The 17844-nt window shown below is 48.7% G+C and overlaps 1 protein-coding gene across 5 annotated transcripts in view; it reads right to left on the reverse strand.

Moving 5' to 3' along the window:
- Window positions 1-1695: 1695 nt before the first annotated feature.
- Window positions 1696-17844, reverse strand: part of znf644b (zinc finger protein 644b) — a 36380-nt gene continuing 20231 nt past the window's right edge. For 3 of the 5 annotated variants that reach the window (XM_028962080.1, XM_028962081.1, XM_028962079.1), the window contains 3 exons: window positions 17131-17256; window positions 16934-17036; window positions 14807-16157 (listed from right to left, as the gene is read on the reverse strand). In XM_028962080.1, the coding sequence (XP_028817913.1) occupies window positions 15935-16157; window positions 16934-17036; window positions 17131-17256 (452 nt within the window). In that variant the 3' untranslated portion in view covers window positions 14807-15934. Of the gene's footprint in view, window positions 3989-4078; window positions 4254-14805; window positions 16158-16933; window positions 17037-17130; window positions 17257-17844 lie in introns of those variants that run through there. The other 2 variants (XR_003743199.1, XR_003743198.1) reach the window with 2 other exon arrangements.

Genomic DNA, 17844 nt, shown 5'->3' on the forward strand with positions numbered 1-17844 from the left:
TCAACATTCTTTCGTTTTCATTGACGACAACAAGACGTAACTTCCTCTTGTTTTTTAATCACGGTATTATTATTATTATTATTATTATTATTATTAAGCAGCATTTCTTTTTCCTGTGTCCCTCAATACTGATTATTGGCATAATTTAGATTTTTTAAAAATGTGGGTTAGCAGATGGTTGGTAGCACTTTCTTTACAATGACGTGGAAAAGAACAACAACAACATTTATTTTTCATAAAGCCGATTATCACATACGGTACGTCTCAATGGGCTTTGACAGAGCCTACAGTTGACCCTTCTGCACACAAGGAAAAACTCCACTAAAGAACTCTAGGAGAGAGAAAAAAGAAAGGAAGAGGCATTGGGAAGGAGTGATAGAGAGAGGGATGCCCTTCCAGGGTAGAGGGAGCGTCAGTGCAGGGTTGGTGATGAAAAGAAGACAGAATCAAAGCATCTTCCGTTTCTGAAATGGATGTCGAGAATTCTTGAATCTATAATGTAACAGTAATATAATAAGAAGATAACCTTGTTTCAATTATGAAATGGGTTTGACGAAAAAAATGTTTTGTCTGGTGATTAGTGAAATTGAGTGGGTTAGATAGGACACTAGATTAAAATGCCATTTTTTTATTAAAATAAGACTAAAATGCTCAGACATTTAGTCAACTGTCACTTGACTAGACTAAGATGAGTCTGGACGTGACTAAGACTAATAAAGACGAAAATGACGGCTTGACACAAAGACTCGACTTAAATTAACTAAAAATTAAGACAGGCTGCCAAAAACAGACTATGGCGGCAGGTTTAAATCATCCAGAATGAGGAAGCAGCATTAAAACGCCACCAACACCACATTACCGCCCTTCTAAGTGTCTGAACGTGGCGCCGGCTCTCAGCTGGCCAGGGAATCCCTGCTCCCTGTAATGACGGGACTCTTCTGTCAAGCCAGCCGTGGAGAGAAAAAGCCACAACGCTGATCTCTTGGCCTTGAAGTGCTCTTCGTTTAAAGAGATCGACAAAATCAATAAGGTGAAGTATGTTTTTCTTTTTTCCGTTAGCTCCGGTTAGCCGTGTCCTCGTCCCCTGCCAGAGCACTCTTCCACTCTCCGGCTGCATGGTTCCACCTCCCTGGCATGGCACATAACCCTCTGCACGTCCACCCCTCTGCCCGGGACTAGGGAGGCGCCCAACGCTGCTCGATATCTCTTCATTTCCACGGTGACCTCTTCTGCTCGGCCTACGGTGACCCTGTGGATGGCGAGGTCCAACCCAGGGCAACATGGGAACATGGTTGCCGCAAATCAATGTGAAAAAATGGGAACAGCGTTCAAAGATAAATGCATTTATATATATATATATATATATATATATATATATATATATATATACACACACACACACACACACACACACACACACACACACATATATATTTGAGAGTTTAAATGACAGCACAGCGCCCAGTGCACAGCCATGAAAGCTGGCTGAGGAGCAGTGATTGGGGACGGCACCTTGCTCAGTGGCACCTCATTTACATTATATTTACATTTACAGCATTTATCAGACACCCTTATCCAGATCGACTTACAGTCGGTATTTACAGGGACAGTTTCCCTGGAGCAACTTAAGGTCGCTTGGATAAAAGCTAAATAAAGTAAAGTAAAGTAAGGTTAAGTGTGTTGCTCAGGGACACGATGGTAGTAAGTGGGGTTTGAACCTGGGTCTTCTGGTTCACAGGCGAGTGTGTTACCCACTAGGCTACTACCACCTCGGCGGTTTGAGTCTGTTTACCCGCCAGGCCACCACCGCATCATTTAAACGTTAGAAGTGCACTTTGATTTAATCTCCCAAAAACTGTAACTTTATTACGAGTTATTACACGTGCTAGTTATTAACCGGATCCTGGTATAACTCAGGACTTGATCGTAACAGGAGCGACTCTGCACCAGCGATGGAAACGAGCGGTTCTCCTCCTTCCGCAGCAGGAACGGACGAGTGGAACCGGCGAATCGCTGTTGCCAAATTGGCCCCGTTTGTGCGTGCGTGTTCACAGTGCCGGATCAATGCTGCTTCCGCCGGATCCCGCTCTCCGGGTCAAGGTGAAATCAATTATACCCCCATCATCGATTTAGCGAACAAGACTCCGGTGTTATTAGATCCGTGTTCGTTCTCCGGCTGGCGGATGCAGCAAACAACAACCGCGCGTGTGGTGGACGTGGACGTCCAGCATTTTTGCCAAGACGTTCAATCGATATTGGACTTGATAGCACAACAGCACTCCATTAATGCTGTAATCCCCAGCATTTCTGTAGGTTCGGTTACGTATAAAGGTTCTAAAAGTAGTGTCACTAATTACTCGTCCCCAAATACAGAGCGGTGCTGGAAGGTTTGAGAGCAGAGAAGATCAAGACAATTTAATTGTCATCTAGTTAGAGCAAAATGATCCCATATTAAATATCTTGGGGGAATTTTATCCCATTTTATCCTCAGGATCTGGGATGCTGACGCAGTAGCTCATTCCGGAACGTCGGGACTTTGACTGGGCCAATCAAGGCATTTGCCTTTTTTTTGTTCTTCTTGCTGCCTGCCCTGTTCGTGTCTGGAGACAGATGCCTTGACGTGCTCCTGGTCGAATTCTGAATTCGATGCCGCGAGGCCAGATGGCACCGCTGCCGTGTTTCACAGACAGGATGATGGAACGCACCGCTGTCCCTTCCCCAAACATAACACTTCTCATTTAAACTTCCACAAAATGCAGCCTTCTGGTCTTTAGCCAGATGTGGACCCTACGTGAAGAAGAAGAAAAAGTGAATTTGCCCTGGTTAGTGCATACGGACCCAGATCGTGTGAAATAAACACTCGGAAGTCACATCTGCACATTCTGGAGAACCGCCATCAAATCCACAACTTTGAGCACTTTGCTCCAAGTTTAATAAGCTGCTCCGTCTCTGCTGCCCCATGCCCAACGATCTGGGATGATTGTTTACGAGGAGAAGGAAGGAGCTCGGCGTCAGCAGATGAAATGCTGACAGTCAAAACTGCGGCTCTGCAGGGAGGAAGCTCCGCCCCCCCCCACTTCTTCCCTCTACTTCCTACGGTGGCATCTGCTAAAAGGGGCATCGCACCTAAAACTCTGAAATCTCAGATTGAGTCTCTAACCTGCGAAACACTTCTGAGGCGCTCTGTTAGACTTTCCGACCTAATCCTATAAAGCCGGGCTGGAGAGGCAGCCACGGGGTACGGGGGGGGTGGGGGGAACCTTCAGAAGGAGCTGCTCTACTGAGGTCGGAGAGGCGCTGAGCACACTCCCATTCTCCTGGATGCAATTTACAATGGCCACGTGTTACAGGTTACGTGCAGATGCACCTCGTCTGGAGCCTCGGGCATGAATGCATGAATCTGGGCTGCAGGACTGGGAAAGGTTTAGGATCTTTTGTTGTTAACAGAGGGAACGCTGTCACAGTCACTGGTTCACCAATCAGAGCGCTTGAAGTGAAGCGCAGATGACATGTTGGCAGAGTGGGCGGGGTCACGTTTGGTTTTATGTCCCGTTGTACCTTCCACAACTAAGATTGAAGAATTAACAGGGCAACGACTGTGAAGTTTTTTTTTTTTTTTTTTTTTTAAATTAGTCATGGTTGTGTTGGATATTTGTAAAAATTGTACATTTAGGATTAAGGTTCCATTTTGCTGACACACGGCCTGCTCTGAGCAATTTTATGGGGTCGTGGTCCAACTGAAAAATCAATTCTCTAATCAAGTGCACTGGCTGGCACTGCTTTTAAAAAAATGAAACAGAGTAGCTCTGTGATTCGATAATCACCACGAAAGAGAGCTGATTAATATTGACGAATTATTAATTGTATTTTTTTGACCACTACTGCCTGCGTTTGGGCCCTGTTAAGCGTCAGCGCTCCTGCCGGTCCTACTTTCATCCACTACCCAGACACTCCTCGGCTCTCTGTTCCACCCATCCGTACAGATGACCTAAAAAAAAAAAAAAAGCACAATAAATGACTTTTAGCCCTGGTCCAAAGTATAAAGTATTTAAAAATAGAGCCCTGGGGTCTGCTTTACCCGTAGCTGGAGGCGTTATTATACCCCGGCTGTCACGCGCTATCCCCTCAGGTCATCACTCGCGGCCAGTGGTGGAGAGGCCTTGGCAGGCTAACAGAAGCAGAGCGCTCCATTATCTGGGACGTCGGAGCCGGGTGGGGGCGGCGGGAGAGGAGCAGCCTGCCTGGCCGGCGATCTGAGGGATGGGAGACGGGGGGAGAGGGATGGCAGAGCGGGAGCTTTTTGACGTGCTGACGACTCTTTTTTTTTTTTTTTTTTTGGAGCGGCGGGGGCTGGACGGCGCCCATTTTTTTTACATTTTTTTATTCCTTTTATTTATCAATTTATCGGCCGGTTTGGAAGCTGGAGGGCTGGCAAACACCAGATTAACCCGATCAAGGATATAATTGCATTTTTTTTTTTTGCCCTCTCTCATTTGATCCATATATTCTCTTTGGTTAAAATGCATGTGGAATTTGGCGTGCCACCAGCCTCAGCAGATTTAGTGCCCCTTTTTTTTTTTTTTTTGGAGAGTTGTGAGCCCCGCAGATGAGCAAACACTGTCACGGGGCAACAAGAGGGTTTGGTGCCGCCTCCGCATGAAAGCCACAAAGAGTAGTATTGTCCTGGAGAGCCATGCTTGGTGTTTCTACAAAGTCAATCCACCCGCTAATCCACCCGCACCAAAGTCATCAGTGTGTGTGCTGGAACTCCCTTTATGAGCTCCTTGGACCGGGACTGTTGGACAGGCAGTTAGCTGGGTGTTGAGCGACTGGCCCTCAGCCATTGGGAGAGTGGGTTGGGAGCCAAGTCTGTACACTCTAGATCTATGTGCTTGGCTAATGGAGCCTTTTTGATGAGCGAGGGAGGGGAGTCTTCATTACGGCTCACTCCTCGTTCCTCCCTCTTTTTTACCAGAACATCACGATGGTCGTAATGGCAGAAAAAAGTGAACTTTGATCCATATCTTTCTGTGTAGGGCGTGTTCACCAGTTCGCCCATCAGAATACTCCGGCATGTTAGTGTTGATGTACTTTGTGTAGGTATTGTGAGTGTAGGAAACGGAGGAGAAAGGGAGGAGATGGACGATGCGCTACACACGGGCGTGTCACGTGGCCTGTCAATCATGCCTGCAGGCTCCTCCCCTTTTTGAACCTTTTATAAAAACAAGGTTAAAGTTCATCTCGTGAGGTTAATTCAACATCTTTATGTGCCCGTCATTGTCTTTTACAGGTTAAAGTTGTGCACAGTCCTCATATGTCCAAAGTCAAACTATCGCGTATCGACCCAAATGTGGATCCCTGCTGTGATGAATGTGGAAGTGATGATGCTTCGCTTGTCCATATGTGCTGGTCGTGTCCGAGCCTTGAAACATATCGGAGGGAGACATTTCAACCCCTTTCTTCTGTCCTCAAACTGCGTATACAACCTCATCTTTTTTGGCATCAGTGATGATGCATGTCTGACCCCGGTAAATTGCCGGACGCAATCTTTTGCTTCCCTTTTAGCCAGACGCACTGAGTCTTACTCAGATGGAAGATGGTGCTGCTCCTCCCACCCGTGCTCAATGGATGAGGGACCGCGTGTCCTGTCTAAACCTCGAAAAGATGCACTACTCGATCAGTGATGCCAACAAAGAATTTCCAAGGTGTGGGGGCCTGGAGTATTCCTGGAGTCCCAGAATCCGACTATTAGTATCACCCAGTAAAGTTCCAGAAACGATATTGTCGCCTTGTTCTTTTTAATCAATCTGGCATGAGGACGGGGTTATTATTATGTGGAAATCTTGCTGGGATTATTATCATTATTCTTCTTCGAATATGACTAAATGGCCATTTGTCCTATAATACTCTACTGCAATGTTACCCGGTCTTTGTATGCAACTCTTACAGACCTGATTTACTTACTGACATCTTTTTACATTGTGTGCATTTTTGTGGTTTCGCGTATAATTACACGATCGGTTCGTATCTGTAAAACCCTCCGGGGAGTCGGGGTCGTGGGGGTCCAAGCTTTAAAAAAGTGCAGGTGGACCCTGGCGTGTCTGAAACAGCCTTTGTTTGTTGCAGAGCGGCTGCCGCACGTCTGAACGTTGGTGGCGAGGCCGCGTCCTCGAGCAGGACCGGCATCGTCCGACTCGGGTCTGAATATTCAGCGGTGTAAACATCTCGCGCGTGTCGGTCCTACACAAACACCTGCCCCTCTCCACTTCCCATGTTGAAACGGTTCCGAGAGTCGCTGCTTCTACCAGTGGAGCTCGCGCTGCGGGGCTGTTACGCAGCCAGGAGGACGAAGCGAGGTCCATGTCACCGGGAACTCTGCGTCGTCAGGCTGGCGGTGGCGATTGGAAGCCACAGCTGTCGCGAGCGGTTATTCCCGCGCGACGGACGCGCGAGGCCTTGTAAGGGACACCATGGATCAGTGCACATGTTGTCCTTTGTGGAGGCAAGAGCTTGTCCCCTCGTTGTAGCCTTTGTGCATCAAGCTGATTGCTTTCTTTTCCCCTCAACAAACGTTCACACACACGCACACACACGCACACACACACACACACACACACACACACACGCCCGGTTGTGTGTTTGCAATCAATCACACATCCGACTCATTCTCACCTGCGGCGGCTTCATTAAAAGAACAAGCGGCGGCGCTGGGAGTTGCAACCTTCCGCATCTGATCCCAGATCAGTCGCTCCGCTCGACCATCACTTTCAGGCCCTAAACGCGGCGCGGCGCTCGCCAGTGCCCGACGTCCCTTCCCCTCCCGTCAATCAGACATGACAGCTGTTCACACACTCGCTGGGAGAGATGAAAGAGGCCGAACTGGCCGGAACTGGGAGACGCGCGCGTTCACACGCCTCGCCGTCTCCTTACCGCCGCCGCGCCACCGCACCCCGACGTCTCCCTTTCATGTCCGCTGCATTGTTTTTGTACCTGCGCCTCGGTGGGGATTTTTTTTTACTTTTTGAAGCTCTATTCTATTCATTTTCTGTGCCATGATGGAGTAAGAGCATCAACAAAGGCCTAGGATGCATGCCAATGCACACACACACACACACACACACACACAAACACACACACACACACACACACACACACACACATTAAAAGAATGGCTCTCGTCTGGACACGAGCCAGAACCACATAAGCACATAAAAACTTTTTAAAAAGCGAATACACGACCGGAGCCGTTGGATCGGACCGTTGCGAGTTTCTCCCTCGGTGGAGATGCGCTACACACGGGCGTGTCACGTGGCCTGTCAATCATGCCTGCAGGCTCCTCCCCTTTTTGAACCTTTTATAAAAACAAGGTTAAAGTTCATCTCGTGAGGTTAATTCAACATCTTTATGTGCCCGTCATTGTCTTTTACAGGTTAAAGTTGTGCACAGTCCTCATATGTCCAAAGTCAAACTATCGCGTATCGACCCAAATGTGGATCCCTGCTGTGATGAATGTGGAAGTGATGATGCTTCGCTTGTCCATATGTGCTGGTCGTGTCCGAGCCTTGAAACATATCGGAGGGAGACATTTCAACCCCTTTCTTCTGTCCTCAAACTGCGTATACAACCTCATCTTTTTTGGCATCAGTGATGATGCATGTCTGACCCCGGTAAATTGCCGGACGCAATCTTTTGCTTCCCTTTTAGCCAGACGCACTGAGTCTTACTCAGATGGAAGATGGTGCTGCTCCTCCCACCCGTGCTCAATGGATGAGGGACCTCGTGTCCTGTCTAAACCTCGAAAAGATGCACTACTCGATCAGTGATGCCAACAAAGAATTTCCAAGGTGTGGGGGCCTGGAGTATTCCTGGAGTCCCAGAATCCGACTATTAGTATCACCCAGTAAAGTTCCAGAAACGATATTGTCGCCTTGTTCTTTTTAATCAATCTGGCATGAGGACGGGGGTTATTATTATGTGGAAATCTTGCTGGGATTATTATCATTATTCTTCTTCGAATATGACTAAATGGCCATTTGTCCTATAATACTCTACTGCAATGTTACCCGGTCTTTGTATGCAACTCTTACAGACCTGATTTACTTACTGACATCTTTTTACATTGTGTGCATCGAATACACGACCGGAGCCGTTGGATCGGACCGTTGCGAGTTTCTCCCTCGGTGGAAAGAACGACGGCGTCCATATTAAGGAGGAGGGGCCAGGCGGGCGCCACCTGCGCCTGTTTTATATTACGCGCCGGGCGGAACGGATGGAGCCGCGCTGCTTATATGTTTATCACCAATAATCACACTTCGCCCGGAGTGCCGCTACTTCCAGGCGGCTGTAATGAGAACGCGGGTCCGGGCCGGTTCCGCGCGCCAGCGGCCTACCACGTGGGCCACCATCTTGGGAGCGTCTGGCGGGAGGTGAAGAAAACGCCATTATACACTTCCGGAGCGGCGTTAACGATTCGCCGCTGTAAAGAGCCGTTTACGTTGCCTGGGAAAATTCCCAGGGACTTCCCGCTGGTTCCGGACGCGTCCGTGAAATAAAAACCCGGAGGCGCCGCGAGGCGCGTGAACAGCAGACGCCGGACTGGCCTTCCAAGCCGCAGCCGCGCCGCCAAACGTGGCCCGAGCTCTTCCCGCTCAAAACTCCCTGCACCTCGCTGTCAGGGGTCACGACCCCTGAGCTCTCCCCCTAGTGGGGGATGAGGGAGGTGCAGGAGCCAATCACGTTCATTAAAGCCACTGTTCTAATGAAATCGCGAGAAGTGGTCATTTACGGCGGGAAATTATTAGTCTTTGGTGAAACGCCGAATCCGCAGAATAAAGCGCGGCCCGTGCGGCGAGATGTGCGTTTTAATGGCACCGCGGCCGATTCCCGGGACTCGCGAAAGATCCGTTCGAGTTGAGGTGCCGGGGAAGAGTGTGCCGGGCGGGGCGGGGCGGGGCTCCCTTTTTTTACGGGGGGGTGTATATCACCTGCCAATTGATCATTAAAGGCATGATTACCGCCGGACGGCCTCGGAAGGTGGCACATTTACTGGTGCGGCAACAGATGGGGCGGGCCGCATTTTCCTTGCAAATACTTTCGAAATGGCTCTTCTGGCGGCCGTATAAAATGATGTGCCGGGCGCATGCCGAGCAGCCGGAGGAATAAATAAGCGGGAAAAAAAAAAAAAAACCAACATATTTATATATAAATATTAAAAACTAAAAAAAAACAAAAAAAAAAACCCACACGCTCGCACACCCCGACTGACTGCCACCGGTGATTGATCTACCCCGCACCCTGGTAGGGGATTGATGGTTAACGGCCTACGCCGGGGCGAATAATTTCTGCCGGGGACGGGGACGGGGTGGGGGGGGGGACGGACGGCTCTCCGTCTCCAATATGCCACGGATGGCTCCCCGGCGAGGATACATCACTTTCTATTGCATGAGCAATTTTCCATGTCAGCGCCGAGACAGAAGGCACGAAGAAGGAGGGTGGCGGGGACGGCGGGGACGCGTCAGTGTTGTCACGCGTGCTTTTTAAGCCATGCAAACAGACAAAGCAACCAATATTCATTATCATATTGATTGAAATGGCTCCGTCGCGGTGTAATTTGAGGTTTAGGGGCGCGGAATTATCCGACAAAAGAACAACATTGTGCCGGGGGGACGCCGCTCTTCCACTTCATTGATGGAGTTGATTAAGTTTAAATGAAGCACACACCGGATGAAAGTGGGGGGTATTGACCAGCCTGGAGAACCCGGTCCGCGCCGAGCAGCAAGATTCGCTAAATGCTCTAATCTTCAATCAAATCTTACATCAATACAGACAAAGTTTTGGTAATGAGAGATTCAATGAAGCATGCCGGGGAGAGAATTAATCCCCCCCGCCTAAACTGGGTTCAACTTTGAAGGCCGCTCCTCAGGATAGACAGTTATCTAAATGCAAAGTGAGGCGCGCATTGTACTTTTCGCGGCATGCTAATCACTTGTTCATTTCATCTCCATTATTTGTTCTCGTATGGATCCGGCTTGTTGATCCGGTGATTAGAACAACCTTGGACGCCGGCGTTGGCGGAATACAGAGCGGGACCCCCTTCCGGCGCCGCCGGGTCATCTGGTAATTATATCGGCCCGAGGGTCAGAGGTCAGCCGGCCCCTTAACACATTTCTGTGGGTTAAAGTACCGGTTTCGCCGGAGAAATGCCAAAGGTCACTCGCAGGCACTTAAATCCGAGCCACAGTCATGTAGGAAGATAATAATGATATGAAACACAGAACTAAAGACGCTAGACTCTGTATCTTCGTGGATATTTAGCCTGGGGCTCAGTAACATAGACGAACGGAATATTACACAGATAATATCACATGTCTAACGTACATGGAGTCCAGATCTGATCTTCATACCATCAGCTGTCATATTAAACCATAAAGAATTTTTTTTTATTCGTCTTTGTGTCTTTAATTGACGCCTGACTATTAAATGTAATATAATATAATATTCATTTCTACACCGATCAGATCCGACCCAACCCGGCTGGGCTTGACCCTCCTGGTTCGGTCCTTCCCAAGTTCAAAGGTTGCCGGGCGGGGACACCTGGTCGCGCGAAGGCGCGCCTGCATGGTGACAGCGACAGCAGGTGACAAGTCCCCGGATGAGCCGTGAAATGTGACGCCCGCCTGTCACGCTGCTTTTTTTTTTATCGCGCCGAATTAAGGCAATTAACATGTTGTTCATTAGCTGCCAAACACCGACACATTAGCATTGAGCGCTCAAACCCACTACATCTCCAAACACGCACGTATTATTATATTCATGTGTAATACAAGGGATATATTTAAAATCCCGGCATAATTATATTAGAAAAACATTTTTAATTACTATACAAATGTAACTAGAAAAGATACAATAAATAAACAATGTAAATATACACTATTATTATATGTCTAAACATTATATACATGTGAATTATATTTTTATAATATATTTTCTATCTTACATACTAATATATATATAGAGTTGATATTTTTTCAGTACTAATACATACATTTATTACCAATTTTATAAGTAAATGTATATGTATTTTGTAAATGAATGTCTGATATTTATAAGTGAATATTTGTCTATCATTTATCATATTTACATGTAAAGATATATAAATATTTCTATCAGCACGAATGATAATAATAATAATAATAGTGTTGAGTGGTCGCCATTTTTGATAAAGGCCGCAATAAAATATTCCGCACTTCTACATGGGCCCAGCCCGGGTACCGGGTACCGGGTTCGTCCGCCGCGGCCCCGCCCACCTCGCCTGACGCGCCGCGTTCGCCCGTTAGCGTCCTTTCAACTGTCACTTACCCTCCTCTGTTGTGTCGCTTGCTCTGTATACTCACTTGTCGCCTGACAGCCGCCCCGCCAACTCCTCCATGCAGGCGGCTCGCAATTATATATTAATATGGTTTATTTATTCATATAAATAACGACAAAAAAATAAAACAAACTACACAAAGCGTTTGACGGTTTAGTTTGTTTGTTTCTGTGTTCGGTTAAAGCTGCCGACATGTCGGAAATGACATTTCTCCTCCTAATAAATAATGCGCGTATCAGGAGAATACAGTTTTATATGTAGTAATAAAAACCTTCTGTCGTGTTAATTAAAGACTTGTCGGGCCTGACCCCGACCCCCGACCAGACTGGGGCTGTTTCGGGGTCCCGACAGCAGTGACACCTTTACGAGTATTTATGAGATCGAAATATACCCGAGTGGAGTTTTTTTTTTTTTTTTTTTTTTAAATCTCGGAAAGAAAGCAACACGAAGTCGTTTCGTTCCGATTTTACACGCCGTCCGCTCGGATCAGCGGCTGCGGCACGAAAAAAAAACTCTTTTGTTAAACGCGCCGAAAATCGGCCAGAAGTGCGTGGCGCAGCGGCCCCTGGCGGCCGGCTCGGGAACTGCGGCTCGACGCGGCGCCAGAACGCGCCTGGGTTTAATTTTAAATAATAATAATAATAATAGTGAATAAAATCACACGGACACGCTGGCTGAAAAAAAATCCACGCGTTGAAACGATCAATTAGCACCAAACCGAGCCGACGTGTCGCCGCTTTTTTAGTGGGATCCGGGACGGATCGCGTTCAAATGATCTGGAGTCCCGCGTCACTCAGACAAATGTGTTTATTTAATAATAATAATTTTAAAAAAAAGTAGATTCGTGTCAAGTAAATAAAAGCGACGTTTTGGGGGATAAAGGTCCGGTTTTGTCTTTGGCTCGCCGTCGCCGCTCGGCGCGGGGAGAAGATCGAGGTCAGCCGGAGCCCGGAGGCTGAGGGGCCAGCTGCCGCTGACCGGCCGCGCCCCGCGGTAATTAATAGCCAGTAATTATTACAGTAATTAACGGGAGATCAGCGTCGCGTCCCGGCGGGCCCGCGGGGTTATTATAAGCGCACCTCCGGCCCTCACAGCGACTTATTTCACGTGTGTACGGTAATATGGAGCGTAACGCGTTCCGCTTGTTGCCCCAGTAAATAGTACTAATAAGCGGCGGTGGCGAAATGAGAGTTCGGAGCCGGTAATTAGTCGCCCGTCGGGCGACATGCGACATGCGACATGACCCGCCATTGTTCAGCCTTGTCAGCGTATTAACCCGAGGAGGACGCGACGGGCCTAATTGAAAAGGAGCAGAAAAGCCCCCCCCCCCGTTCCCGAACAAGCGCGCTAATTAGTCGCCGTTTTGTTGTTGACGTCGTCGTCGTTGTTTTTTTTATTATGGGACTTTATTAATAACGGACGCACCACGTGACCCGAGCAGTTTTCGTCCTTGTCAAAGCGCATCGATTGGCGCTCTTGTTGCGCGCTGATGTCTTGTTCTGGATGCGGGTTCAAGTTGAGGACCTCGGCACACCTGCTGCTGATAAAAAACACACACACACACACACACACACGTTATTACCATTATTATTTATTTTGCTACTTTCTGCGTTGAAATTCGTATGAATTTTTCCCCCCGGTGGCTCGGTATCCATCACGCCCGGTGAAGAAGATGAGATGGAGAGAGGAAGGGCTCCCCGCTCTCCTGCCCGAGTTAAAAATTGATAAGTCCGGGGCCACACCTCTCCAGCCCCGACAACCGCGACGCTGTGCCGCTGCCACATTAACGAGAGGGGGGACCCGATTTCGGGTCACCAAGAGATCCGTCACGGCCCCTAATCAAATATTAAAAGACGTACTTACCCGCCGCGGGCCTTCCATTAATTACCATTAATACCCGACGCCCCGCCCACCCGCTCCCAGCCCGCCTCCTGCAGGTTCGAGTCGCGGGCCGCTTCTAATGGCGGGCTCTCCCGGGGACGGTCCCCTTTGATACGGCGCCTAATGACAAGCGTGCGCCGGCCGGACAGATGGCGGCGTCGCCGGGGCCGCGGCGGCCACATGTTTCCTTAAGCCCCGCCCCGCTAGTGTTGCCAGTGGAATAATCCCGGCCTCGTTATAATCCCCGGCTTTACTTCCATTCACCGGGACCCCCGGGGACGTGGGGACGGGCCGCTAATGAAGCCGCCATTATTCCTCCGGCTCGGACCCGGCGACTCCCGGCGGACGCGGACGGTGCCAATTGGCTCGCGCAGGTTCAGCGCCACTACGCGGCGAACCCGCGGTCACCTGGTCTCGGGTTTGGATAAATTGGGAATAAGTTCATTTACCAGACGCCCTTATCCAGTAGTTACAGGGACAGTCCCCCCCCCCTGGAGACACTCAGGGTTAAGCGTCCTGCTCAGGGACATGAGAAGTGGGGTTCGAACCTGGGTCTTCTGGTTCGTAAGCGAGTGCGTTACCCCACTAGGAACCCAGTTCCCGTTTACGAATGGGAGTAGTAGCTTTGTGTTTGTTTCGGCTTGGTTTTACACCGTAGTTCGTTCGCTTTGGTCCAAATCGTTTTCCTCTCGGTTCGATTCCCAGGCCAACCGAACAAAAATGTGTTCGATTCAAACCCGTTCTTGCTGCTGATTGGCCAGATTTACACACGTTCACTGTTCTTATGTGGGCAGTGGTGGCCTGGCGGGTAAGGAAACGGACCCGTAATCGGAAGGTTGTGGGTTCGAATCCCAAAATGTCGAAGGTGCCACCGATGCGAATCAAGACCACCTCTTCATGTCGTTCTCGGCGTGCGTCAAGGAGGGAACTGAAGAACCAAACAAGTGCCACCCATTTCCCTCAACCTACAGGGTGCCACCAGGGTCGTCACTGGTCACATCTTCTCGCTGATGTTTCAAAGAGGCGAGCGGGTTTGGCGTGAGAAGGGTAGATGTCGGGCGTTTCCCTTTGTCCCATCACCGGCCTCGGCCCTCGCAGACATTAATATCAACGCTCGGTGTAAATAACTGGATGGTTTATTTCTTTTCTGCAAACGCTGGCGCTGCCTTGGACAGAAGCGGCGTGGATACACGATAAACTGCATGACCTACGTAAGAACAGCCCTCACCTGCGCCCTTCACCCTGGCACCGTTACACCTCATATATATATAGATAGATACTACAGGCTGGGCCATTTACATGGATCCACCTTAATAAAAGGGGAATGGTTGGTGATATTAACGTCCTGTTTGTGCCACATTAGTATATGTGAGGGGGCAAACTTTAAGATGGGTGGTGACCATAGTGGCCATTTTGAAGTCAGCCATCTTGGATCCAACTTTTGTTTTTTCAATAGGAAGAGGGTCATGTGACACAATACATTTATTGGTAATTTCACAAGAAAAACAATGGTGTGCTTGGTTTTAACGTAACTTTATTCTTTCGTGAGCTATTTACAAGTTTCTGACCACTTATAAAATGTGTTCAGTGTCACCAACCATTCCCATTTTATTAAGGTGCATCCATATAAATGGCCCCCCCTGTAGATAATTTGTTAAAAAAAAGCTCCCATCTCTCTCTTGAAATGCCACCCAAGTCAGGGGTTTCAGCACCACGGACACGCGCTCGGCGCCGAATCCGATCTTAAATTAAGAAAAATCAAGTTCTCCGTTCACCAGAGCAGTAAAATGTATTTCGCCAGGGAGAAAAAGCAAAGCTTTAAAAAGTGGCATTTGGAAGAGATACAGCATCAAAACGTCTTTCTTTTTTTTAACATAACAATGTGCTTTACCGGGTTATAAACACTCTAGTTACAAGAAATCCAGGCTTCTGTATCTTTTTTCTTTTTTTTTTTTTTTAAATATTGCATCACAGCCGAGGGGAAAAAAAAAAAAAAAACTTCCGTACTTAAAGTTCACAGTTTGTTTGTTCTGGATGTAAAGAGTCCGTAAGTCTGAAATGTTAACGTGTCCGAGGAAAAAAAAAACAAAAAAAACCCACGAACGAACACAGGAGTGTAACGATTAGGAAATTAGCGAAGTCAAAAAGACACGAGACGGCATCGGATCCAAACGACTGCCATTGATGAGCCCCACTGGGCAGGAAAACGAACTGCGGTGGCGTCCATGGCGAAGACTGCACTGGTCGGCGTTAATTGGAGGACCCTGTTTCGGCCCCAGGGCGCTGAGGGGCCGAGCCTTGGACACAGTTCTGAGGTCGGGACGGTCGCTTTTGGTTGGCTGTTGACCCTTTTGTCGCTGCATCAGATGAGTTGGGCACGCCGAACGTGCCCGACCCGAACCCGAGAAAACGGCAGCCCTGCACGGAGCGGGCGAGCGGAGCGGTCGCACTCTGTCCAGCTGCAGTCCACTGTCCCGCGCTTCAAAAGCTGCGTTGACATAGAACAGACGCAACGGAGACGTACATGTGCAATATAGAAAAAGAAAGCCTTTCTATAGAGATCTATAGTCATATATTTCGATTGTAATATGTACTTAATATATATTTCTTTCACCCATAATAAGAGTTATTTACATGTGCGTGTGAGGGAGAGAAGACGGAGCCTGAAGTGTGTAAACGTGGCTATCAGGACTGCACCGGGAGCACCTGAGGAAGGGTGTCATGGCCTGGCGGGAGAACTTGTTCGGGCGGGGCCGGGGGCGGGGCCGGACACTCCCGGCACACGGCCGTGACCTCCACCATCCCGGCCCCCATTCGGGGCACGCTGGTGTGCATGAGGTGCCTCTGTAAGTGCTTGATCCAGTCCTCCTGCACGGAGAGTGGACCCTGGAAGACCAGATCGCAGAACCTGAGGACGAGAGACACGGGGGGACGGTGAGCGCCGAGAGAAAAACAGTACGAGATACGGACTAGACATGCACTGCAACCGACTGGCAGGAACCGGCCTCAAAAGTAGGGACTTCGGTAGTATTCATGATATTATCTCCAAAAAAAAAAAAAAAAAAAAAAAAGACACTAAATGAGCGAGAGAAGAACGGAAATTGATCGTCAGACGGATCTATCGTGCAAAACGCATTCCTCACTAATCTATTTCATGAGAGGCGGCGTGAAGGACGTTCGGGCGGCTCAGACAACTGTAAAACCCCGGCTGGGCGCAGGTTCCGTGGGTGGGGGGGGGACACCCCAAAAGGGACCCGTCTCCCTTCTTCACGCTTGCCATTATTGATTAAAATGAGGCGGAGGTTCGTGCGTTTGAAATGGCGCCACCAGGTGACCGGTTGACTTTGGGGACAAGCACGTCTCCTTCCCTGCACGCCACTGTGCGTGAGAGGTCGGCCACGCCCCGTCCTGAACGTTCCACCGATTCGTCTCAACCGGTTTCAATAGTCACGCGTCGACGAATCTTTTGCAGATTCGCGGTGCACCGCCACGTTCCTAATTAACATGACAGATACTCTACTCACTAACTGCCACTTGCAGCTGCCACGCCCGATCCGATACTGTTTTAAATGGATAAAACAAAAGACAACCTGGAACCCGTGAACAGCACTCTTGTGAAAAGACCTAATCAGAGAAAGCGACCGGCCTTCTCGGGTTTTCTCACGCTAGCCCTTCCGGAAGCACCTGCAGGTGAGTCTGTAGATTTCCTCTGGCATGTGTGGCAACGGAAACATCTTTTTCTTCGGCCCGGGCCGTGGTCGAGGCTTCTTCTGCTTACAGTCGTAGGCTGGACGAGACAAAAAAACCCCAAACACACGCGTGAGAGCCTGACCTTTTCCCTGGGGGGGTCATGGTTGGGGGTCAGAGTTGAGCAATCTTACTTGTGCCCTCCTGCAGCGCGACCCTTCGTCTCCGTGCGTACGCTCTGAGGTGATTGGACAGGCTGACGCCGCTGTGGAAGGTGGTGTTGCAGTGGACACAAACCCTCTTGTTCAAATTGTTCTTGTCTGGAAAACAGAATTAAAAAACCAGACATTTTCAGACCCTTTCAAGTAATTTGCATTTTAAAAATTTGAATGGAACTCAACTTAAATGCCTATAAAGACTGAAAACTATAAAAGAAAATTCTGCACACTAAACAAGGACAACTACATAGAAGACGCCCCAAGTGGCTGTGCATAGCGCAACGGACGGGTTCAAACGTATAGGAAATTTCGAACAAGACAAACGAGTCAAGACAAACACGTCCAAAACGTCAATGAGCAGAATGGGCAGATTTAGAGTGAAATGTCCGAAGTTGTGTAAGCGTGAGTTTAACAGCGTTTGGTTGAAGGCAGCGAGTTGGACGCTTATATATACAGGACAGGCCAAAAATCTGGACACACCTTCTCCTTCAACATGTTTTCTTTATTTTCATGACCATTTACGTTGGTAGATTCGCACTGAAGGCATCAGAACTATGAATGAACACATGTGGAGTTATGTACTTAACAAAAAGTGGAGACCTGACCTCCACAGTCACCGGACCTGAACCCAGTCCAGATGGTTTGGGGTGAGCTGGACCAACAAGTGCTAAACACCTCTGGGAACTCCTT

The sequence above is a fragment of the Denticeps clupeoides genome, chromosome 19, assembly GCF_900700375.1.
Source record: "Denticeps clupeoides chromosome 19, fDenClu1.1, whole genome shotgun sequence".
NCBI lineage: Eukaryota > Metazoa > Chordata > Actinopteri > Clupeiformes > Denticipitidae > Denticeps > Denticeps clupeoides.